This window comes from Budorcas taxicolor, chromosome 23 (assembly GCF_023091745.1).
Source record: "Budorcas taxicolor isolate Tak-1 chromosome 23, Takin1.1, whole genome shotgun sequence".
In the NCBI taxonomy this organism is placed as follows: Eukaryota; Metazoa; Chordata; class Mammalia; order Artiodactyla; family Bovidae; genus Budorcas; species Budorcas taxicolor.
Window position 1 is genome coordinate 38,990,209 of NC_068932.1, and position 25,660 is coordinate 39,015,868.

Sequence of the window (25,660 nt, forward strand, 5' to 3'; positions counted from 1 at the left end):
CCAAAGTGTAGTCTCAGAACCTGCAGTGTCAACATCACCTAGGGGTTTGCTAGGAGAGCAAGGTCTCAACTCACCTGGAAACCATCAAGTCTGCTAGTCCAGTTTCTCTTTTAACAAACCCTCCAGGTGGCTCTGGGCTTGCTCATGTTGGAGGATTGCTAAATTAAGCTAAGAGCTAGTCTCCACCTGTGGGCCAAAGAAGGCCTTTGCTTCCCCAATAAGAATAGAGCCAGCAGAAGTTAGCAATCTGTCAGTGTTCCATGGTCCACGGGTGTGTATATAACGTTTCACAAGAACAGAACCTGCTGTGAATAGTCACATCTGCAAACACGTATCTGAAAAAAACCTCTGCAGTACAGTTTCAGCCTGTTGCCTATTTTATTGGTGGCATTCCTCATATGACAATTCGCCAGAAAACTAAAGTTGATCCCTTAGAAATCCATTTTTTAAACCTAACTTTTCCTGCATTAAGTGGACTACGTTGACAAAGTGGACCACGGGCCAACTGAAGTAGATGGTGAAGTTTGGATATTTTTACAAAAGCCTCAGGTTCCCTGGAGAAGGCAATGGCACCCCACTCCAGTACTCTTGCCTGGAAAATCCCATGGACGGAGGAGCCTGGTAGGCTGCAATCCATGGGGTTGCGAAGAGTTGGACACGACTAAGCAACTTCACTTTCACTTTCACTTTTCACTTTCATGCATTGGAGAAGGAAATGGCAACCCACTCCAGTGTTCTCGCCTGGAGAATCTCAAGGACAGCAGAGCTTGGTGGGCTGCCGTCTATGGGGTCGCACAGAGTTGGACACAACTGACGTGACTTGGCAGCAGCAGCAGCAGCAGGTTCCCTGCCACTTCGGGTCTTGTGCTTGCTTTTCTGGACTTATCTGGCTGCTCCCACCTTTAGCAGTTATCACACGTTGCTACCTCAGTGTGGGTGCCTCAAACAGCTCCAGCCTCCCTTCTAATCTGGTAGAGAAGACTGACAACCCTGCGCGGTCAAAGTATGAGTAGACCAAGAGTAAAGAGGCCTGAGGGCGGTTCCAATGGGTCAAATCCTGGGCCTGGCAGGCCAGCCTGTCTCTTTCACCAACCACGCCCCCTCCATGTGCCTCAGGCCACCCAGATGGATGGGACTGCTTCTGGGGGTTCAGTATTTAGTTTTAACTGAATTCTTCCAAACCGAGAGGGGGGCAGAAATGTCAGTTTTGCCATCAAGGTGCAGCTGGGGAAGGCAGGTTACCTGGTCCTGAAGCTTCTGGAACATCAATGGATGCGGTTCCTCCAGGATCTTCTCATTGAGGCGGGACTGGCCCTCGACGTTGACTTGGGACGAGGCCTTGCTGGACAGAAAGGTCACGTAGATCTCCTTTGCCTTTTCCTGCATCTGTGGGGAGATATGCAGAGCCTGTCTATTATCTGCGAGCACAGCCCTTTGCCAGCCAGAGCCCAGAAGGAACCACTGCTGGAAGAGCCGCGGGGGATCTAGCTGTGGCTCCAGAGCTAAGCTGAATGAGGGGGTCAGGGGGGTGGGAGGCTCATGGTCACCCTGCCCCGTCCCCTCCCCTTCAATGCATCCGTGGCCACATCGCCCGCCTCAAAATCTACACTATTCATTCCGAAATGAGGACAGGAAGAATCCCAGCCCAGAGCGCGGGACATTCAGTAGCATTCACGACCATCCTGTGAATTCTCCAAACTAAGGCCTCATGAGAAAACTTTCTTGCTGTTCTTTAGTCACTCAGTCGTGCCCAGTTCTTTGTGACCCCATGGACTGTAGCCGGTCAGACTTCTCTGTCCACGGGACTTCCCAGGCAAGAGTTCTGGAGTGGGTTGCCATTTCCTTCTCCAGGGCATCTTCCCAACCCAAGGACTGAATCTGCACCTCCTGCATTGGCAGGCGCCATGAAAAGGAATGAAGGGCTGACACATTCTGCAACGTCGATGAGCCATTGGCAGGTGCCAGGAAAAGGAATGAAGGGCTGACACATGCTGCAACGTCGATGAGCCATTGGCAGGCGCCATGAAAAGGAATGAAGGGCTGACACATTCTGCAACGTCGATGAGCCCTGAAAGCATTATGCTCAGTGAAGGAAGTCAGACACGAAAGGCTACATGTTGCATGATTCTATTCATATGAAACATTTAGAACAGGCAACTCCATAGAGACAGAGAGATAAGTGGCTGGCTTGGGGAGGGGGAAACAGGGAGTGACTGCTTAACGAGTAAGGGCTTTGTTTGTAGTGATAAACAATTTCTGGAACTAGACAGTGGTGACAGCCATGTAATACCGTGAATGTATTCAATGCCACTGAACTTTAAAATGGTTAAAATGGGAAACATGAGAGCCCTAAAAATGGTTAGCATGGCAAAATGTATGTCTATTTTATCATGGGTGTGCTCGGTCATTTAGTCATGTCCAACTCTTTGCAACCCTATGGACTGTATCCTGCCAGGCTCCTCTGTCCACGGGATTATCCTGGCAAGAATACTGGAGTGGGTTGCCGTTTCCTTCTCCAGGGGATCTCCCCAACCCAGAGATTGAATTTGCCTCTCCTGTATTGGCAGGCAGATTCTTTACCTCTGAGCCACCAGGGGCGCCCCATGAGAACATTATTCAGCCATAAAAAGGAATGAAGGACTGACATTCTGCAACATTGATGAGCCCTGAAAGCATTATGCTCAGTGAAGGAAACGAGACATGAAAGGCTACATGTTACATGATTCTATTCATATGAAATATTTAGAATAGGCAACTCCACAGAGACAGAGAGAGAAGTGGTTGGCTTGAGGAGGGGGAAATGGGGAGAACCACCCAAGAAGCCACGCATTCTTTACAGCCATTGGCAGGCAGATTCTTTACCACTGAGCCACCAGGGAAGCCCCTTTTATTTTACCACAATACCAAAAAAATCAAGTTAAACCATGAATGCATATCCCAGCCAGTGATCAAGCCCCTACTAAGTGCCAAACACATGCTAGGCATTTTACATCTATGGTCCAATTTCCTTAATCCCTTAGGAGTCCAGCAAAGTGCCATCTTCCTGTTACTGCCACGTCCCTGATGAGGACACAGAGGCCAGGAGGGGTGATATGGCTTATCCATGAAGCCTGCAGAGAGACATGGGACGGTCTGCCTCCCAAGCCTTGCGTTTCTGCTCAGTTTCACACTGGTGACATACATTATCTGCCCCCTCCCTGCCCCCGGTGATGCACTGTTGGCCCTGCAGGACTGGGGGTTGTTTTCCCAGAACTAGAGATGAGCATTAGCAAGAGATAGAACACTGTCACCTGCCCTGAACCCCAAGTGCAGTCAGGCCAGAAGGCATCAGCCCTAAATAGGCACTGCCCTGGGAGGGCTTGTCAGCGGGGTTGGAAAAGGTATGCACAGCTGCACTTAGGTGGCACCAAAACCCAGCAGTGACCGGTGCAGGAACGTGTTGTTCAGTTGCTAAGTAGTGTCTGACTCTTTGCGACCCCATGGACTGCAGCACACCAGACTTCCCTGTCTATCACCAACTCCCGGAGCTTGCTCAAACTCACGTCCATCGAGTCGGTGATGCCATCCAACCATCTCATCCTCTGTCATCCCCTTCTCCTCCTGCCTTCAATCTTTCCCGGCATCAGGGTCTTTTCCAATGATGGCAAACGCTTTGTCTTACAAACAGCAGGCTTCCACTCGAGGGTCCTGCAGGACACCCCCTGAAGGCTGTCTGCTCTCTGACTTCCTGTGCTCACCCCGCACAACGCTGTTTCTCCAAACATTAGAGCCTCAGGAGTAGCCCACCCTACAGAGGAAGCCAGACAATAAAAGCCTCGGAAATGGAGCTGCGGAGCTATGATTTGTGCGGGAAGCCAGGGGCTTCTCAGGGTCTATGTAGAAAACTCCACTTTCTCTAGATAGCCCACCTGGGGTCCTGCATGCTGCAGGACTTGGCCTAGGAAACCCCAGGCTGTGAAAACCCTTTGGACTCATAGAAACCACCAGAAGGCTTCAACACTTCATGTTGAAAGAAGACGAAAGCAATCCTTTCACTTCTTTTGGTTCCGGGGACTAGCAAACAAAAGATCCCATGAGAAGGAGGTCTGACCTATCTCCCATCCCCCAGAAGGAAAACCCTGGGGAGAAGTGCGGGAAGACCACCCAGGTGGGAGCCTTAAGGTAAGTGGCTGTTCCAGGGGACAGGCCAGGAGGCCATCGAGGAGACCCAGGGGGCCTGTGCATCGGGGCCGCCCACCCCTCCAAAACCCACTCATTTCAGGAAGCTCTGAGCCTCCCTCCCACCACCCCCATTCTGTCAGAAAGGAACGTTTTTGGAAAACCACTTCCTGTTTCAACGATAATTCATAAAAGCAGACTTTTAACCAGTTAGATTAGCAAACTCCATGTAGGCCCCTAGAAGAAGAAATGGCTTTAGGCCTCCCCTCCCCCTTGAACATTCACTCTCTCACACACACACACACACACACACACATTTTCCAGATGGATCCAGGCTGTCTTGGGTGATTCTGAAAAGAAGAAGTGTAATGAGTAGCTTGAGGCTTAGAGGTGGGGGTGGCGGGAGCAGGAAGCAGGCTTAGGGGGACGCTTGCAGGTGTACAGGCCTTGGGCCTCTCAGCCCCCCCGTGTGTCTGCTACTACCCCAGCATCTGTCGAAGAGTGAAGGGTCCCCGAGGTGCCCAGACATGGGCCACCCTCATCTCTGGCTGATGGCTCAGGGTGACAGCTTCGTGGGCAGAGCTTATCTGGCCGGGGTAGGAAGCGTGACTGAGAAGGGAAACCCTGAGACTGCTGACCACAAGCTGGTCACAGGAAGGCCTGGTGTCCACGCTGAGGACACGTAACAAAAAAGAAGAAGCGGGTCTCTCGAGTTATTTGGGGATATTTTCCAGAGCGTGGTTAACCCTATTCTAGTTCCTGTCAGGACAGGGTGAGACCATTCCCCACTGGTGGGGCCCCCCCGGGTCTAGGACCCTGGGTGTGATGTGGAAGGATGGCTGGCCACTCTCCTCCGCCGTTCCAGCCTCTGCCAGAGCATCTGCACCGCCGTGGACAGCAGCCACACCCGGCTCTCAACCCTGCCCCAGAAGGTGCTGGAAAAGGATCGCCCCTGGGTGCAGGTGATGACTCCCGGCATCAAGCTGAGAACCCCCGTTAGAAGCCATGTGTAGCCAGGTCTGCCTCCCAGACACGGTGGTCCCCAGCCCCTCTGCCCAGGGCCCTCCTCCCAGCCCAGCAACGCATCAGCCAACAGAAACATCAGCACTCAAACGCCGCTCCCAGCAAGTGCACGTTTAGGAGAAGCAAACCCACTTGAGTACCATCAGGCCCAGAAAGAGAAATCGACCCAGAACAAAGGCAAAGGCATTTGCAGACCATAGTGTGGATGAGCACTGCTCTGTACGTTCCGGCTTCTCTCACTCATTAGTGAGTGTGCTTTAGCTTTATCCACTGGGAGAAATAAAAGCTTTTACTCCACATGCCCCTGTAGTTAATGACTTCTCACTGAAACATCTCAAAAGAAAGCACAAGTGCATTTTCTGTCTCCACTTTCTCCCTTCCACCTGCTCCCCTGTCCCTGGCTCCTGCCTTCCCACTGGCTCATCCAACACCCTTCTTCTGGACCGCTCTCTAGGCCCCTACCCTGCTCACCCCCATTGCCCTCTCGGGATTCTCCAACACCTCGCTGCATCTGTCTCCTTTGCCAGCTCCCGTCCCTCTGTCCCCCTCACTCCTGCAAATTCTGGGGTTTCCCGAGTTTGGCCCTAGGCTGACCACTTTCCTAACCACATGGTCTCCAAAGATTTCCGCCCATTCCTCTGCCCCAAGCAACTTACCATGCAGATAACTGGTGTCTAGAATTGTGGGCTTAGATATCCCACAGACATCTCACACCTAAAACCAAGGAAAGGAATGGTCTCCTTCTGGCCTGGGGGGTCCCCCTGTATCCACTCCAGGAACCTGGGGGTGGTGATCCCCTAACACCCCACTCATCCCTGCACCCTGCCTGTCACTGAGTCCTGCTCACCTGGCCTCCGTCAGCCCCTCCCTTGCTGTTCCCATCACTTTGCCAGAGACGGACAATGGGTCAGGACACATAAGAAAAGGCAAGGCTCGAGCCACGCACTACCTGTGTTACTATCAGCTTCAGAAAGAGACTGAGGCAAGGAAAAGGTCAAGTGAACGACTTGAGATAACTTCTGAGAAGGGGCTCAGGAAATGGAAAGCAGTTGGAGGAACAGTGAATGACACTGCAAACAGCAGCAGGAAGAAACCTGGGCCCTGCAAGCTTGTGGGGGGTGGGGGGCTGCAAAGTAGCATCCCCAAATGGCAGGAACTCAAGGGCATCTGGGAACCCAGGCGAGAGGGATGAAGAGGGCAGCAGGAAGAAGCCATGAGACCCCCAGGTTCTGACCCCCAGCCCTGAGCAGTTGTCTCCTCCCTCCCCACCCACCTACCATGCCCACCCCCCAGCCTGGAGTTTTCTTCTCTTGAAGACAGGAAAGGCAGGAGGGAAAGGAAGAGATGCCAAACTGAATACAAGGGTTAACTGAAAATCCACACACAGACACGCAGCAAATTTCTCCCAACCCAGCTCATTGGAAATACGTTCAGTTTATAAGCCTATCAGGCTTGCCACCACCAGGATGAGAGGGCCCCAGTTTATAGAAAACAGAAGCGGAAAAAATTCCATAGAAAGATTTAAAGATAAAGTTGAAATCTCCAAAAGAAAATGTAGGAACTGAAAGGTACAAAGATGAAAAGCTCGGAGGGAAAGACGAGGAAACTGAAGACTCAGTCCAGGGGAGGAGGGCCATCATTGGGAGAGAAACCAGAGAGAACGGAAGGAAAGAAGTTTCAAAAAAATAATGATAATAAAAATACGAGAACATTTCCCAGAACTACAGATTTCCAGATGAAAAGGCTCCAGAAAATGTCCCACACAGTGAATGCACCTCACCCCACTCCCAAGCCTCTGACTGTACAGCTTTAGAATATTGGTGATGAAAAGAGGGCCTTATGTTATTCTGGAGAGAAAAAGCAAAGAAAACGAAAGAGCTTACATGTAACATACTGATTCGTAACAAAAATGGAAGATAATGGGACAATGGCTTCAAAGTTCTGAAAGAGTTTTAACCTGGAATTCAATTTTATGCCCTGTTGAATTATCCATGAAGCGGGAGAATAGCAAAACAATTAACATTTTCACTCAATAAGATCTTTAAAGGTCTACCTGCCATGTGCCCTTTCTCAAGAAGTTATGACTAGTCTTGTTCCATTAAGATGAGGAAGTGACTCAGGACAAGCAAAGGCCTGGGTCCAGATGGCAGGAGAGGGGCAAACGGAGTGGCCACTGGCCGCAAAGTAAGACCTGGGGACGTCCGGGTGGGAGCTGTGGTCAGAGGGCCCCAGGAAGGGCCCCCAGGGGAACCCGGACTGCAGAGATGACGAGAGGCGTGAGCCACATTATAACAAGAAGCATTTCACAGGCTACTAGAAAATATAAAAAGAAGAAAAGCAAAAAAATAGTCCAGGAACTTCTCTAGTGGTCCAGTGGTTAAGAATCTGCCTGCCAATACAGGGAACACAGTTTGGATCTCTGGTCCGGGAAGATCCCACATGCCTCAGGGAAACTAAGTCCGTGCTCCACAACCGCTGGACCCACGCTCAGGAGAGTAGCCCCCACTTGCTGTGGCCAGAGAAAGCCTGCAAGTAGCAAGGAAGGTCCACGGACAGAGGAGCCTGGTGGGCTACAGTCCATGGGGTCGCAAAGAGTCAGACACGGCTGAGCGACTTCACTTTTCTTTTATAGACCCCTCCCTCTGGTTAACTCTAAACCACTATAAAAAGGCAAGGTGCTGTTTGTTACATTTAAGTACCAGTGCAAGTTGCTCTCAAAGCTTTGATTATTAGAAATCTTGCACCACCCCACCACTTCCCCACCCCGACTCAGTTTGGTTTTTACAAATCTGTAGGAGCTGCTGTATCCGTTTCAATCATTGTCACATAGTAAATAGGCCCTTTATACATGTGCTGATGAATGAATGAGTAACAATGAATGAATGAATGAGGGATAGCCAAAGAACAAACACCTTCTTGGAGCTTTTTCAGAGGTTTTAAAGGACATGAATGTTGCTCTGTGTTAGAAGGTAGATGTATCTCCCATGCTAACTCACGGGGAAGAGGCCCTTTAGAGAAAAATGTCAAACCATAAAGAAATGGCCAAGGGAGAGAACGGCTCTGAAAGCTGTCTGCAGAATAGGAACACCTGGCAGTTACAACCCTCAGGAACCCCGAGACGAGAGCGGGGCAGGCATCACCTCCCGACTTCCTAAAGCCTCAGCATCCCCCACCATAAACAGAGCGCTGAGACCCTCCCAGACTAAAGGGTTGCTTTCCCGCCTGCCAGGGGGCAACACACAGACCAGGGAGGGCAATGAAGGCCCAGCATGGGTCCACTGTTTGGAGTTTCTGAGAATTCAAACCCCAGCAGAACAGACGGAATGCTCCTCTCTCAAGTCTACCCCTAAAACTGAGACTGCAGCTCAAGGTGAGCAGGGAGGCCAGGATCCTGCCCACTGTGGGTCCTCAGGGGTCAGCTGATCTGAGTGGAGATCAGGGAGGACCCAGTGAGCCAGGGACCATCCTAGGCTTGGGACAGAAGACAAAGCTCGCCAACCTTAGAGAGCCCTCATGATAAAGGAAAAGCCAAACCGCACAGGAGATAAATAAATATAAGGTACCAGGTAAGTTGGTAAGAGCTTATGGAGCCATCTGACTGGATCACGACAGTAAAAGAATGAAAACAACACCCAGCACAGGTCCAATTGAAACCGAGGCAAAGGTGAGACACGGCCTCCATCTTGCAACTGCCTTAGTTCACGGCAGAGACAGACAGTCAACAAACTCCCTGCCGGCTCAGACGTGACGAGTCCGATTGTGAAATGCAGTTGGGCTGACTTCTCCCTGGGCCATGTCCTCCTCTGCATCTTAAAATTAGTGAAGCAGAACTTAGCTCTGGTTTTACTTCCCTGCGGCTGGACCCGCAAGACGCTCTAGAGAGAGAGCCAGGCTGCAATCCCGGCTCTGTCTGCACCGAGCCCAGGGGGCCGTGGGCGAGCCACAGCCTAACCTCTTAGACCGCAGCCCCAGTGTCTGGGAAGGGGGGGAATGGTCAGGACGTTGAGTGTGATGACCGGGAAGGAGGTGTGGACCCCATTGGCCTCCTGGATGGGATGCTCCGTCTGTCCCAGAGCCGTCCACATCCGCACGCAGCTGATGGGCAAGGCAGCGTTCACTGCCCTGAAGCAACATCCACACCTCAGGGCTGGGGGTGCAGAGAGGGGCTGCTGGATTCTGGAGGCTCTGGCTGTAGGAGCTGGATGGGCCCATGCACTCCCAGCCCGTGGCTTTCCAGTCTTTACCTTGGCATCCGGGTTCTCCAGCCATGACCCCACCTCCCTCCCAGCACAATGTGCAAACAGGCACAGCGAAGCCAGCCTGCCTCCGAACATGAGCCTCCTGCCGCCTGGTCTTCCTTCAGCTCTTCTCTCCAGGCCTTCCTCCCCACAGGCTGTGCCCTCTTCCGGGTACACTCCGCCCACCCTCGACCTCACCCCCATCCCCAAACTCCACTGAGGTGTCAGCTGAAGAGTCACTTCCCCAGAACCCTGCCCAACACCGACTGCCTGTGCTCCCACGGAACCTGCACTTCCCATTTCTGGGCTCGTCGCACTTGCAAAGGCTTGGCGAACAGGGAGCTTCCGCTCTCGGGGCCTGTTCCCTAAAGAGGCTTGGCTGTCTCGTCCCCCCGTGTCGCCCATGCTTTCTACAAGGCCTGGCCCTGAGCAGGTGCACCGTGAGGGTCTGGCAAACTCAACTGAATGGAAGGGTATGTCAGCGTCACAGACAGGGACACCTGGGAGGCTCAGCAGGCAAGTTCAAGTCCCAGCTCAGCTGTGCAGGGACCTCTGCTGCCCGGTTTGCATATAGAGGAGCGGCTGGCTGACTGGTCAGCCCCTCGCACCTCCAACACACAAACTGAGGCAGAATAATGGCCATCTGTCCATCTGTCCCACTTGACTCTGAGCTAGGGCTTTAAGGTGAGGCCAGATGAATCCATTGCAGGTCAGCATTTATCGACAGTGGCCCCTGGGCTCTGGGCTGGGTGCTGGCGGCCAAGGAGAGCAATGGGTGAGACAACACCCAAGTGTCAGTCGTTCAGTTGTGTCTGACTCTTAGCCACCCCAGGACTGTAGCTCACCAGGCTCCTCCATCCATGGGATTCTCCAGGCAACAATACTGGAATGGGTTGCCATTCTGTTCTCCAGGGGATCTTCCTGACCCAGGGATGCAACCCAGTTTTCCTGCTTTGCAGGCAGATTCTTTACCATCTGAGCCACCAGGGAAGCCCAAAGGGCTCAGGCAAAGTCATCCAAAGGGGAGAAGCAAGAAGGAACCAATGTCAAGAATCATGCCCAGGATGGCTTTCTGGGCTGACCTGGGAATTCCAGCTCCAGGAATCTCGGAATCCAACTATCCTTGCCCCTGCAGAAGAGAAGGCATAGAACAAAGGCCACACCACTCCCTCTTGGGGAAAGAGTGTCTGAGGCAGAAAAGCCTTTGAATAAACCAATGACAGATATTTTCTGCAAACACATAATGGCTTCTGGCTTCATGGATTCCAGCTTTTTGGAGCCAGAGGCTTAAAAACTGGCAGCCCACAAGCCACATCTGCCCATGGCTATGTTTTGTTTGGCAGGAAATGTTTTACATTTTTAAAAAATTAGTTCCATCATTTATAAGATTGGATGGTTTCACATAAGATACCAAACGTCTAGCTTCTCTGGAAAAACAGGCAGCGGTTGGACTGAAGATGGGAGAAGATGCCTTAAGAAGCAAGGTCCCTCAGGGTTCTGGGGCAAGTGAAGACCTAAGTGGGTAGAACCTGAGGCAGGGAAAGCTCAGACAGCCACAGATCCCAAGGCATTTGCTGCCAAGGTCAGCTAAACAACCAGCCACTACAGGCAGGACAGGCCACCCCCTAATGCCCCAATCCCCACCACTCCCTACAGCCTCACACCAAAAACCTCCTTCATGCACATTATTACCGGAAGATCCCCTGGAGGAGAAAATGGCATCCCACTCCAGTATTCTTGCCTGGAAAATCCCGTAGACAGAGGAGCCTGGTGGGCCATATGTCCATAGGGTTGCAAAGAGTCAGACACAACCGAAGCCACTTAGCATGAACGCATGCATGCAGGCATTTAGCCATGAGCCTGTTAGAAAGGCACAAGCCTTGTAAACACATTCAATCCACAAGCCTCCTTGCCCAGAATCTCCTCCACCTCCCCTGACACCCAACCTTCAGTGGCAGAAAATTCGGCTGACACTGGAATTAAAGACTACCTCCTGCAAAGAGCACATATTTACCCAGGAGAACAGTCAGAAACTTTCTGTGTGGGATGCCTGCCAACTACAAGATGTTTTGTAAAGATAGATTGAATAATTGACAATCCATCTGACGTGCCTTGTGCTTTTATCACCATGCATCTGCTTTACGATGTCCGTACAAAACACCAACATGTCAAGCCCTGGAAGGAGCATTCACATAAATTATGCATGAAAAAAAATCATACTCAATGACAGACTCTCAGTGACTTAAATCGTTATTTTTACTTTAAATATTTGAAAATATTAAAAAAATTTTAAATCCATTTGAAAATAGATTAACACACTCTTTTAAAAACTGTTAATATTTGATCAACACAAGGTAGGCTATTCTAAATATTAAATCCTCCCCCAAATCCAATATGGTTCGGATTTCTGTTGGCAATTTCAAAATTTATTGGAAAGGCAACTGTAACTTTATAAAGAATGAAAAAAAGTTAGCAAGAACATGGTTACAGAGAGAAAGAAATACCTGCTTTTTATCTTGTGTTTTCTTAAAATCTTCACATGCTAGCCAAAATAAAACATTTTCTTCACTGAATTCCTTTTTTAAAAATTCCTATGGATGAAGAGAAGAAAAAAATATCAAACAGTATTCTACTTAAAAAACAAAGAAACAAATAATGCATTTCCCTTCAAGAAGTGATAAGTCAAAATTTGACAAATGAGCATGTTCATTCACTCTGTAAAAGCTCCACCCCCAAAACAGTGTTATGCTTAATGTTAAAGCTAGAATTTCATATGCATTCGAACTTAATGGTTTTAACATTGTGAAGAAGTGTAAAAATGAAGCAGGAATCTACTCAACAATTCTCAACTAACAATAAATTACCAAAAAGTAAATTAAAGTGGAAGATACATTAGTTCCTTCCAGACAGTGTTTAAACAAAGTACATTCCTCTAAAATCAGGCTCATTTTTTTTTAAACAAAAGAAAAGAAAGCATATTAAGCATGTCTAAAAATGCCACAATGAAAAACTATTTTAAGTTGGAGGTGCACTTTCTTTCGGCAGATGTTGGGGGTCAGTGGCACAGCCAGCTATCCTAATGTGCACGGAAAAGTTTTCTCCCCAAGATCTACATGGTGCTTACAAATGCCCTGTGTCCAGGAATGGCTGCCACTGCTCCCTGGAGTCTGCAAAGGGAACCAACAGCATGATGGCTTTTGATGGCCTGACCCAGGACTAAAGACAGAAGTCAGTGGGACTCAGGCAGATACAGGCGTTCTTGAAATTTACAGGTTCTTCTGACACCTGGGGTTTGTGGAGGCCATTTCTAGGTAGTCCTGACATTTCCCCATCCGCCTGTCCTCCTCTGAGTTCAGCTTCACTTTACCAGCTGTTGTCCAGCTCTTTCACTCTACGAGCAGCATATCCTGAGAAGCCCCAACACACGAGAGAACAAACCTTCACATCAGGGAGCCCCTGACCGCCCCCTCCTAGGTGTCATAGAGCTAGAAATTCTTTGCAGATTCTGCCAATGGGCACAGTACCTCTTCCCCATCCCCCACCCCTCCCAGTTATATAAAAACCAGACACAGTCGGTGCAAGCCCCTCAGTGCTGGCCCATGACCACCCGGGAAAGTGTTCCCATGTTGGTCCTGATAGGTGAGAAGTTCTTTCTCTCAGGTTGGGATGGACAGTATCAAAAGCTGGCTTGTGTTTCCCCCACAGGCTTCTAAACTTCTTTGTGTGGTGTGTCAATTCCGGTCAACAAGGAAAAAGGCACACCCTAAATCTTTTCACGCCTTCTGGGTCTTCAAGCAGATTCTCCAGGGAAGATGCCCATTTGGCTGTGCTTTTGGGGGTCTGGTGGCTGCTGCTGGAGCTCCCATCACTGTCGTGGATGTCTGCAAAGCAAAGTTCAGAGACTGTGTATGTGATCCAAAGATATTGTCATCTTATAAGAAGCATTATTTTCATCATCATCACCACCACTATGACCAAGACACAGTATCAGGTTACACACCAGAATCTACTCTCTGGGCTAACACAGGGAATTCATTCATTCATTTATTCCTGACAACAACCTTATGAAGTGGATGCTACCATTCCATTTTACAGATGCAGAAAACAGGCTCAGAGTCAAGAAGGGTTTTGTCACTTTCCAACACTCCCCCTACATCCTTCAGCCACCCACATATCCACTAGCCAACCCACAGGCAGCCTTCAGGTCTCCCTCAAGCCCTCCTTCCAGGGACCTTGACTCAAAGGCAACTCCTCCCCATTACTTCCTGTGCGCAGTCTTATAATTACCCTGCTGTGTTGTGACTGTTCGCACAGTCGGCTCTCACTAGTCTGAAAGCTCCTCTGTGTCTTGATCTTGTATCTCAGGAGGTAGCTCATTGCCTGGCACATAAAGTAAGTACCAGAGTTGGGACTAGAGTGGGGGAAGGGAGGCAATGGACACAGGTGCAAATTTTAAGGGGATGCCAAAAAACTCAGGCATCAGATAAAAGAGATTTTCGTGCAATATATTGAAAACACAAAATTAATGCAAAAAAATTCCATAATGAGCAAAATACTAAAGACGGAGTCGTTATAACTGACTCTTCCTGTGCCTCTCAGACTCCAGTATGGCTCGGCGTCACGCTGGCACAATGGATAAAGACTAAACGAGTTAATGGTGCACGTGCCCACTCATGCGTTCTCTTATTGTTGCCTCCAAAAAAAGCCTCTGGATTAAAGGAAAGCGGACTGGCGCCTCCAACTAACACACTCCGGCTACTTGCCTGAAGGTGGAAGCGATAGTACAAGGACATCTCATCTCACTTGGCCCCTCCCTGGAGTCAAGGGAAAAACCATGGAATGTCCCTTCAGATGGGCCCAGGTTCCAAAGCCATTTTGGCCAATTTGAACTACGTGCCTGGGTGAGCCACTCACTTGCGTCCAACTCTTTGCGACCCCGAGGACTGGAGCTGGCCAGGCTCCTCTGTCCATGGGATTGACTCAGCAAGAAAACTGGAGTAGGTTGCCATTGTAGATTGCCTGTGATCTCTCATGTACTACTGGGGGTCAACACAGGTTCATTTCTGTGAACAGCAGAGATTGCGTTCTCCCAGCATCTTGCCACTAGGCTAAATTAACCAGAAGCAATACACTTTGGTGACGGAGTAAGAGAATTGTTGGGACAAAGCCACTCCTTTGGGAGGCAAACTGACTCAAACATCACAAATGGACCTGATGCTTCTCTAAAGTGAGTCTCCAGTTCGTGGATATTAAATTAGTTCTGTGCTCTCTTTGCAAATGCTAAAATGGCAAGCTTCTGAACACTGTGTTTCTTCCCAACGAAGTATAAATCAAATTAAAAGATCATTATCATAAGGAATTTCTGCAGCAGGGCTCATTCTGCCAAGCATTTCACAAATTTACTCTCTGTTCTCTGCCCGAAGAATACAGTTTGACGGTTTTCTCCACTTCTCCAGCAGGTCTTCTCTTAAGTAAATAAATTAGAGACACAATTTACTGTTCCAGGAATAAACTTAGGCAGCCAGAACTTTCTCTTGCTATGGCAGAACAACTCCTTTGTCTATAAGTTTTCAACCTTGGCCTGTGGTGATTCCAAAACTCTCTGACATTCTTTCAATAATACATGAAACCACATTTGGGCTTTCACAGTTTCACAGTCTTGCAAGTAAATATAGTTGGTGGGTTCCCATTTAGCTAACAGAGTGCTCTGGTTAACTAGATCTTCTGGTTAACTGAGAGGTAAGATAGCTGTCTTATGAGACACCGTGAGCCAATCGCTTCCTCCCTCTCCCGTTTCATTTCATACTCTACTCACTTTGCATATTAGGTTTCTGGGCCAGCTTTCTGTGCCACTTGACAAAAAGTTTTACAGCTCAAAACCCACTCATCTGATCTAGTCTCCTAATTTAATAGACAGAGACATAAAGGTCCATAGGGTAAGGTGACCCAGCTAAGGAACTGCTGGATGGAACCAGTATTGGGTTAAATGTACAGGCAATTGTCCCTACCAGGACCACCTCCTCGGAACCCCAGGGTTCCTCAGAATACAGGAGTTTGCAAATGGGTGACCCTTCCTTTCAGTTCCCTCCTGGGCTACTGGTTCCCTTCCATCGACATTGTGAAATATATCTATGGCCGACACTGTTACAGAAGGCATAGAATTTTTAGGGCTAGCTCAGAAAGCACACCGTATGGGGATACGGTAATCCCCATAACCACGGTTACTGCCTTCTGGCTTTGGTGCCCTGGATAAAGAGAAATTCCTTCTTGCTTTTTTGCTCACCTTCTGCCCTAACAGTCCTCACTGTAAGAATCTGCTACTCACACTCTACCGTCATGTGTTTTCACTTCTCCAGAAATATCGGTTCACATTTTGCAAAGACTTCCCGATTGTCTTTCAATTTTGATTAAGGCCTCTGCCTCTGCCTCAAAAAAAAAAAAAAAAAAAATCCTTCTTGATTGTATCAATATACATAGATAGCTCTAGTTAGACCAACACTTGCAAACTCCATTCACTTAATGGTGTCTCTCTTTTCCAAGTCATTATCCCCAGCTTCCAATGAGCCTGGCAGAGGTCCACTCCATTTGGCACTGCCCTAGAGACTGCCTCATCACCTGAGGCATTTCCGTTCCTCGGGAGCCTCTGAGCAAGGAGACTTCCACTATTTTCCAATGCATACAAGTAAGGACTTCCTAAGACAACTTGGTTCGTTTTAAATGTTACAATCAGTCCAGTGATGTCCAGGAGAAAGAAAGAACCTTTCTTCATAGCAATCAGATATACTCCTGAGTTTAAGAATAAAGCAAAACCCAGCGGTAAAGAATCCTCCTGGAATGCAGGAGATGTGGCCGGAGCAGAGGATTCAATCCCCCTTGGGAAGATCCCCTAGAGGAGGACATGGCAACCCACTCCACTATTCTTGCCTGGAGAATCCCATGGACAGAGGAGCCTGGTGGACTGTGGTCCATAGGGCTGCCCAGAGCCAGACACAACTGAGCAACTATAACAAGGGTACCCAGCTTCCCAATTCCTTCCCAGTCCCTAGCACTTGGAAACACAAAGATCCAACACTCTTCTTTCCTTTTTCATTGACAAAAGTTTCCATTTTAGATGGATTACACAAGAAGGCAGGTTTGGAAAGGACAGGTAGAGGGACTTCCCTGGTGGGCCAGTGCTTCCACTGCAGGAAGCAGGGGTTCGATCACTGGTCTGAGAACTAAGATGCCACAGGGCACAGTAAAAAAAAAAAAAGCACAGGAGGAAAAAAGTTAAACCTATCTATCTAGCATTTAAGACCACTCAAGTTAGTAAAGAACTATTGGTGATAACATTTGTTTGTTTCAATTTTGTTCAGCTCTGCACACTTGCTGTCATTTAGATCAGCTGCAAAGCATTTTTGCAATGAAATAAATAGGTTTTTTACCTCCTGGGCTCTTCAAAGTATTTTAGCTTTTCGGATTTTTGCAGGCACAATACTTCCCTTTCAAGAAATTCATCTTCAATTGAGTTTATCATGGGCTAGTAGTAACCATTACACTTAAAAATTATTCATGGCATGCTGGGCTCTAGCTATTCTGAGCTTTTTCCATAGGTTAAATCATCTTGTTCTCACAATGACCCTCTGATGTGGTTAAGATTATTCCCACTTCACAGATGAGGAAACTGAGGCACACTAACTTGCAAGGGTCACCCAGCTTTGAAAATAGGGACTCATGGTCCAAGCCCAGGTAGCCTTGGCTCCAAAGCACAATACACCATTTGCCACTGGCTCGACTGCCATCTTTATTTTTGATATCTGCTGATCTTCACCCTCACAGAGGCCAGAACATGCCAGCCTTGAAAAGAATGGTAAAAATTATGTGAGAGAAGACAGTGAAAATAAGAGTCTAACTCCTCACAGACAAAATCCCACACACAACTGGGCCAGAATCATCCAGCACATAAATACAACTAAATACAACGGGCATATGCTTTCATTTACGTTGGTGCTGTTCTGTGCAGTCTCTGACTTCAGTAAAAGCTGATATTGAAAAGCCAGGTCAGCATCCAGGTGCAGAGGCCTGAGGCTGGGTGCCTGCAGCATATTCTGTGATGCATTGTTGATAGACGCTATGATGTCATATCTACCAGAGACCTTCTCCAGATATTAATTCCTTGGAAATCCACATTCAAAAGGCATCTCTAACATTCATCACAACTGAACACTTACAGTACAAATTCTTGCTATTAGTCTACAGGAAGTTCTGAGCAATGATCCTGAGACAATTTTCCCAAGCCAAAGATTTTAGTAAAATCTCAATATCCAGCTTGCTCAACAGCAGAGTCAACTTACATCCTCAAAGGGTTTGTCAAAGGCAGCCCCCCAAATCCATGGCTTATTTTTAAAAAATAAACATTCAAGCCCAGAAAAAGGCAAAAACATTAGCTCTAAATTCTGAAGTGGTTGGTAATACACACACAAATGCACACACACACACACCAGACTCCTTTAAAATACACAGGGAAAGTACACACCCCACAGAACTTATTCAAATCCTTATATCACCTACATCACGCCAAACACTACATTTTTTAAAAAGTCATCCCAACTTAGAAGTGGAGAATCCGTTTTTAAAATTGGTGATCCATGGAAGGCTCCAGAGAAACTGGGTCATGGAAACCCTCTATCTAAATATTCCTTAAGTGTTTATCGGCCCCAGTATCTAGCTTCTGAGAATAACGACCCTTCAGGCATGCAGTTCCCTTGGTGGGGAGGTTTGCGTGAACTGCCATTAGCAGAAAATAAAAATAAAAACGTTTTGAAATAATCATACTAATAGAAAGCATCAAAGACCAGAGCAGGCCCACAGGCTAGAGAGGTCAGCTCAGAAAAGGCCTCATTGGCATTTTCCCATGAGTTCTGAAGCCTCAAAAAAAAGTCAAGTGCTCGGCGACCCCCAAAAAGGCCCCCTGTGTACCTATGACTGCACCACACACCCCCGACCCTACTTTGCCTGTCAGCACCCAGCAATGGCCAAGTGGAGGACATATCAGCTCCAGGATGGGAACCCTCCTTACGTGCCATGCCCTGGGGTCCGCCTGGGGACGTCCACGCAGCCCCACACTCCGCCGTCTTCTCAGAGACGCGTTGTACAAGACGGGCAGGGGCTACGGGGCTCCTGAGCACCCTTGGGTCCGGAGGAAAAACAAGCCTCAACATCCTCTTTTGAGTGGACTAAACAACAGATGGCCACTGGTTTCCAGTTTCTACCAGAGGGAAGGAAATAAGAACACCAGACTGTTATTTGCAGCCTCTTAGAGTCCTCACTTTCTAGGCAAAAGCCCAGAAAAAATAAAAACTCCCCAAGAGCCCAGTTCTGGAGGTGAAAGTAAAGACCCTGACAGTGTTTTTTCTCACTTTCCAGAAGCCCCTGTGCTTCCTCTGGAACCAGTTATTGTTCAGTCGGTAAGTCGTGTCCGACTCTTTGCGACCCCCTGGTCTGCAGCACGCCAGACTTCTCTGTCCTTCACTGTCTCCCGGAGTTGGCTCAAACTCACATCCATTGAGTTGGTGATGCCATCCAACCATCTCATTCTCTGTCGCCCCCTTCTCCTCCTGCCCTCAATCTTTCCCAGCATCAGGGGACTAGACATTTATGCAGAAATGTGCCCTTGCTCTCCCCTGGTGTCTGGTGGTGGTTTAGTCCCTAAGTCGCGTCCAACTCTTGTGACCACATACTGTAGCCCTCCAGGCTCCTCTGTCCGTGGGATTCTCCAGGCAAGAATACTGGCGTGGGCTGCCATTTCCTTCTCCAGAGGATCTTCCTGACTCACGGATCGAACTCTGGTCTCCTGCACTCCAGGCAGATTCTTTACCAACGGAGCCACCAGGGAAGGCCCACCCCCAACCCTGGCCCCTACATTTGGGCAAATAAGCAACTTTTTCCCTCCAGTGTCAGTAGGGTAGACTGTGTATTTCTTGAGAGTAAGAGTTATGTCTCCCTCAGTGTCAGTGCTTGGCATTCATGTATAGATTTATAGTGATAACAGTTTTCTGATAGATTGTTGGGGTGGAGGGCAAGGCAGAAAGGAGGATGATGGTTATATAAAGATCCGGCATGTACTGAACACCGATTACCTCCCATCTCAACCCGACCACAACGCTTGGAGCCTGGGTCCATCACTGGCCCATTACAGATGAGGAAACCAAGGCAAGCAAAGGAGCAAGCCAGGAGCTAGATGCTAGGACTCAGCCCTAGGATGTCTGGCTGCAGAGGCTTCGAAGGGAAAGGCAGAGTAAGATGCAAGAAATAAAAGGCAGGCCCTTTTTCTCAGGGAACTTAAAATTGACAGAGAAGATGAGGCCAGGCATTCCCTGATGGCCACTGCCTGCCTTGCCACACATTGCATGAAATTTTCTTCACTGGTCCATAAAGGAATGAGAATGAGCAGGAGGAAATATTTACCAAGTGAGCTGTGTTGACCAAGTAAGGGCAGTCTGGGGTTGTCTTTTTAAAGTAAATAAATGCATTTATTTACATGGTACAAAAGACAAGAGCTCCAGTGGGACAGGTCTTCCTATCTTCCCTGTCCCTCAACAACCCAGAGCCTTTCGCTAGAAGCAACAGCCTCTAGAAGATTCTTGTTATCAGGACAGTTCTTTACATGAGATTATATCTTTCCTACTATTGGGGGTGTTGAAACATCCCTCATTTGTGGGATGATAAAACCAGTCCATCCTAACAGAGATCACTCCTGGATATTCATCAGAAGGACTGATGCTGAAGCTGAAACTCCAATATTTTGGCCACCTGATACAAAGAGCTGACTCATTTGAAAAGACCCTGATGCTGGGAAAGATTGAAGGCAGGAGGAGAAGGGGACAACAGAGGATGAGATGGCTGGATGGCATCACCGACTCGATGGACAGGAGTTCGGGTAGACTCCAGGAGGTGGTGATGGACAGGGAGGCCTGGCGTGCTGCAGTTCATGGGGTTGCAGAGAGTCAGACATGACTGAGCGACCGAACTGAACTGAAAGACGGTTGACGATGGTGTTGTTGGCTTTTAATGTTCCTGATTGGAGAGGGAGAGACAGAAAGAAGGAAGAAAGGAAGGAAGGAAGTGAAGCAAGGCAACAGGGAGGCAGGGAAGGAAAAAGAAAAACCAGCGCATCACACTCACTCTCAGTATTATATACAGGTGAGCTGAGAGGACAGAATGGATGCTGCGTGAGGCCACACGGGCAGCTCTGGGCTCGGGTCAGAGCTCTGAGTCCTTCTCACATAGGCGGCTCCAGGCTGTCCCTGTCCCTTGACAGTCTCTGCACGGTCCAAGCAGAGACAAGATGGACAGGCTGTGTTTCTGGTGCCGAGAGGGAGGGAGGCAGGAGGTCTGGAAGGGTGGGTCTCCTGGAGTTCTGGGAGGACACAGGTCAGAGGAGGGGGGATGTCCAGCCACCCAGGAGCAGAGCTGGGGATTGGGGGACCAGGAGAGAAGGCAGGCCAGATGAAGGGGTACCTGAGTGCACCCCAGATCAGGAGCAGCAGAACCGAACCACAGGCACTGGGCCCTCGAGAGCAGGGTACTTGCTCGGGAGGAAAACTGGTCCCCGGAAGCCTGCAAGGCACTGTTTTGCCCCAGGGGACCCCTCCTGACAGCTCTTATCGGGGAGCCACTGCTGTCGCCCACGTGGGCCCCTCAGCCCCCCACTGCCACCCCCGGGTTTGCTGCCCTGGAGGGCTATCTGGGGGAAGCAGATGAAACGGGTGGAAGTAAATTTAGTACAGTTTAAACAGCAAGTTCCCAGAGCCCAGCAGCAGGAGCCCAAGGGGATTACTCAACCCCAGGGAGGGAAGTGACTCAGTTCACCCAGGAAGCCCGAGGACGTGGCTCAGCCCAGCACCTGCCTAGTTTCCACAATTTCTAAAGCGAGGGAGAAAAACACATCTGTTCCAATACAAAGTCTGTGAAGAAAAGTAAAGCTCCCCAAGTGCCTGGCACCCACCAGCCTGCAAGCTGCCCGTGCCCCTGTTCAGAGTTGGCACTGAGGACTCAGCCGGCATGGAACACGTGTATAAACGATGCGCCTCTCCCAGCCCGTCCTCTCTGTCTCCTTCTCTCCGAGCCCACAGGCCAGCCCAGTGATGTTCTGCAGGGAAAATTTCCCCCAAGAGCCAAGCCAATCCTGCTGTAGAGTTGTTATAACAAAGACATTAAATTGTTATGTCAACTGTCATCTTTAAATAAAAACTTAAGCCCAGCAATAAATCTGCAACTGGTCCCAGAGGTTTAATGGGATAATGTATAACAGGCTCGGGGCTGGGTGGGGAAATTCCCCCACTGGTTCAGTCCTGGTCCGGTCACACGGGGCGGTGGAAGGGTATGGCTTTGGCTTTTTTTCTTTTTTAAGTGAAGAGCATCCCAGGTATCATCAATGTCACAAGTCATCGTGGGGGGGCAAGGTGGGTGCAGGGAATCGTCCAGGGTTCCTCACACTTCAGTAGCCTAAGAATCAATTGAGCGCTTGTCAAAAATGCAGCCAAGACTCCCTCCCACCTTGGGTGCCCAAGACAGAATCAGACAGGGGAAGGGTCTGGGTCATGGCCTGGAAAGCTGCATTTTATCAGACCACCCCCACCCTCTTGTGGTTCACGAACACACTTTGAGAAACCTCAGAAAGGAGAACATTCACACTTTGAATCACACTTCAAAACTTGGAATTAAGGGTTGGGAGTGCCAAACCTCAGTTTAAAGATATGGTCTCCAGTGAGATTTTGTGGAAAAACAGAAAAGGTTTGGAGTAAAAGGAGCTGGGAGGCAGGACTGCAGCCAGGTCTGAGTCAGGGTCCAGCAGGGATGGATTGAGTTTTTGTGGGGCCAGATGCTTATACAATTTGGACAGCCACTTTAGGAAAATAATTCAGAATCACCAAAAGAGAGAGAAAAAAAAGTTCAGTCCAGGGTCCCCTGGATCACTTGGCTGGCTTCCCAGTGCCTTTGCCTCAGGGCCCACATTCCCCCTTTCTCACTGCTGGGTGGTGATGACCAAACTTGCAGAGGCTCGTTTGTCCATTCCTATCCAGAGACGGACGTTAAACCTAAAAATCATAAAGAAATCAGGCTCCTGGAAGCCAGACACTTAACACCAGTCCACGATTTTTAGCTATTGATCTTTCTATCAGTGATCCAACCACATTTCATCAGCCTTAAAATGTGTTACTCTGAAAGAGGTACACTTCACTGGTATTCCTAAAACTGCCCCTAGTCTTTCTGGGGTACAATCTGCACATATGCAACAGTACCCTAAAACTATGTGTGATCCATAATTCACTTGTTCTATTTGGAAGACCTCACCCCAAAAGCGACCTGTGCAGGGATGTTCAAAGCAGCTCTATTTATGATAGGAAAAAGGTGGAAAAGATAACAGCTAACCATTATACTCAGTTATGCCAGGCACTGTACTGGAGACTTCATATATATATACACATATATATAATATTATATTATATATATGCTTTTGTATGTTTGGTTCCACAATTCTATGAAACCCACTGTACAGATGGGAAAATGGACACATAAGTATGCTGGTAAACCAGCTTTCCTAGAATAAAAAAATTAAAAAAAAACAAACATGATTTTTAACATTTGCTGATTTCCATGGTGGAAATGGCCACTAATAGCCAATTTCTAGCTACCTATGGTTTAGCAACCAGGTCCCAAATTTCCCATTTAGCAATGGGCTCTGAGGTCAAGTAACTTGCTCAAGGCAGCTGAATGCTAGAGTCAGGGTAGAAACCAGGGGTGTAAGTAACTTCCGAGTCCAGGCTCTGACCACCACTCCTTCGGCCTGTGAACATCCAACAATAGGGAATGGCTAACTCAAACAGTTCAGACAGTAAAGAATCTGCTTGCAATGCAGGAGACCTGGGTTTGATCCCTGGGTCGGGAAGATCCCTTGGAGAAAAAAATGACTACCCAATCCAGCATTCTTGCCTGGAGAATTCTATGCACAGAGAAGCCTGGTGGGCTACAGTCCATGGGGTCGCAAAGAGTCGGACACAACTGAGTGACTATCACTTTCAAAGCAAACACCCAACAGGGAAATACTTTGACTCACAGGCAACACAGAAAGGTTTACATGACCCCTAATACTAACACTAATATAAGCAATTTACAGTAACTCTGTGGAGTCCTACTTTGAGTTGTTCTCAATATTAGAGGGAATAATTTGCAAAATATGATGGACGGGAAAGCAGTTTCAATTCAGCGTTTAAGAAGCGGTATTTTATTGCCATTCTGCAGATCCTTGTCTGAACAGAGATAGTGCCTCCAGTTGGAGAAGGAAATGGCAACCCACTCCAATATTCTTGCCTGGAGAATCCCATGGACAGAGGAGACTGGTGGGCTGCTGTCCATGGGATCGCACAGAGTCAGACACAACTGAAGCAACTTAGCATCCATGTACGCATTGGAGAAGGAAATGGCAACCCACTCCAGTGTTCTTGCCTGGGGAATCCCAGGGACGGGGGTGCCTGGTGGGCTGCCGTCTCTGGGGTCTCACAGAGTTGGACATGACTTAGCAGCAGCAGCAGTGTGCCTAGTAGTGGAGGTGGGACTTGGACTCAGTCGATCTGCTTTCAACTCATCCTCTTAACCACAGTCTCCCTCATAAGACACGAGGTGAAAAAAAGATAGGGGCCAACATGTACAGACTCTCTTGGTACCAGCAGAAGCGACTCTTGGAGTGGGAGGTGGCAGAAAAGTCTCTGAACTCCAGAGTCAGGCTGAGCTGGGTTTGAAAGATTCTCCACCACCTAAGTGTGACTTGGAGCAAGTTACCTAACAGCTCCCTGGTGGCGAGGGCTGAGGACAATGCCTATCTCAGTGGGTTGCCCTAAGGGTGAAGAGAGAATTCACAGAACACGTACTGGGTCCCACTTGGAGCGCTAAAAGGGGCTGAGCTGCAAGGAACAAAAAGGGTGAGATGGTTGGAATCAAGGGATGGTTTCATCTTCACCACGAGCTCTTCGCCCTATCGCATCGCTCCGAACTGTGGTTGGTCCAGAGTGACAGGCTGGTCCAGAGTGACGGCCAAACTGAATCCTTTGTAACGTCTGTTGTTTCCTGGCGCGAACTGCAGATGCGCCCTTCACCTGGTATTCACCGTCCTTCTCCGCCCTACATTTCGGCTCCTCGGCGCAGAACCGAAGACGCCCAGCAACCCAGGCCAGGCCGCCCAGTCGGATCCCCCGGGTCCTGGGGTGCCTTCCGCGGGCTCCGCGCTGCGCACCAACGCCCGCAGCGGAGGCGGAGACCTCCAGAACTCGGTTCTGCTTTCGGAATCTAGAGCCCATACTACCTCCAAAGTCTGGAGGTGTTTTGGATCTCCTTTTTCTCCCAGACCATCACTAAAAAGAAAACGGCTGTTGTTCCTCCTTTCAGACAAACTTCCTCCCCAGCGCGCGTCTCGGGACTCAGCGCTCCCGCCGCGGCTGGGACCGCGGGGACGCTGGACAGAGCAGGGAGAAGTGGCGCGTCCTGCCCGGGGCATCGCTGAGCCGCGCCCGACCCCGGGCAGGAGGGAAGGATGCCCGGGGGGTGGGGCAGGCAGCACCGGCCCGGTCGGCTCATCCTGGCCCCTGGGGGCTCCCCAATCCCCAGCCCGCGGAGCCCTGGAAACCGCTTACCTGACGGCGGCCGCTTCCTGCTCAGTCGACTCACAGCGCGGTTAAACATCGCCTCGAGCACCCCGGGGAGGAAGGAGGAGCAGCCGGGCTGCGCGGCGGCTGAGCCGGAGGAAGGCGAGGAGGAGGAGGCCAGAGGAGGAGGAGGAGCTGGCTCAGCACCGCCCCGGAGCGCGCAGCCCCCACCCTGCCGCCCTCCGCCGGGCCAAGCGCCGCGTGGCGCGATCAGTGCGCCCTACCGGCCCGCCCCCGTGGGGGCCCCGTGGTCCCGCCCCGGGTGCCTGGGCGGGCAGGGCGCACCCGGGTGACTCCCAAACGCCGGGAGTCCAAGAGCCCGGCCAAGAGCCCAAGAAGGCGCGCACTCGCTCGGAAGTGGCCCGCGCTGCCCGAGACTTAGGAGCTTTGCCCTGGCAGTTCGCGCGTCCCGGGGATCCCTCGCCGCCTGGCGGGGTTCTCCAGGGATGCCGCCCGAGCCCCGCCCAGCCCTGCCCGGCTCCCAGCTCCAGCGCCCATCCCGGCCTCCAGCCGTTTTCCTGCAGCGCCGAGAAACGGGCGCAGGTCCTCCGGCACCCTGCG

At 49.7% G+C, this 25,660-nt stretch overlaps 1 protein-coding gene across 1 annotated transcript in view; it reads right to left on the reverse strand.

The window, feature by feature from the left end:
• RGS10 (regulator of G protein signaling 10) overlaps nt 1-25,197 on the reverse strand; it is a 39,187-nt gene extending 13,990 nt beyond the window's left edge. The window contains exons 1-4 of the mRNA XM_052661145.1: nt 25,088-25,197; nt 13,182-13,300; nt 11,924-12,010; nt 1,243-1,386 (exon numbers count right to left, since the gene is read on the reverse strand). Coding sequence (XP_052517105.1) covers nt 1,243-1,386; nt 11,924-12,010; nt 13,182-13,300; nt 25,088-25,136 — 399 coding nt within the window. The 5' untranslated portion in view covers nt 25,137-25,197. The remainder of the gene's footprint in view (nt 1-1,242; nt 1,387-11,923; nt 12,011-13,181; nt 13,301-25,087) is intronic.
• Between the last annotated feature and the right edge of the window lie 463 nt (nt 25,198-25,660).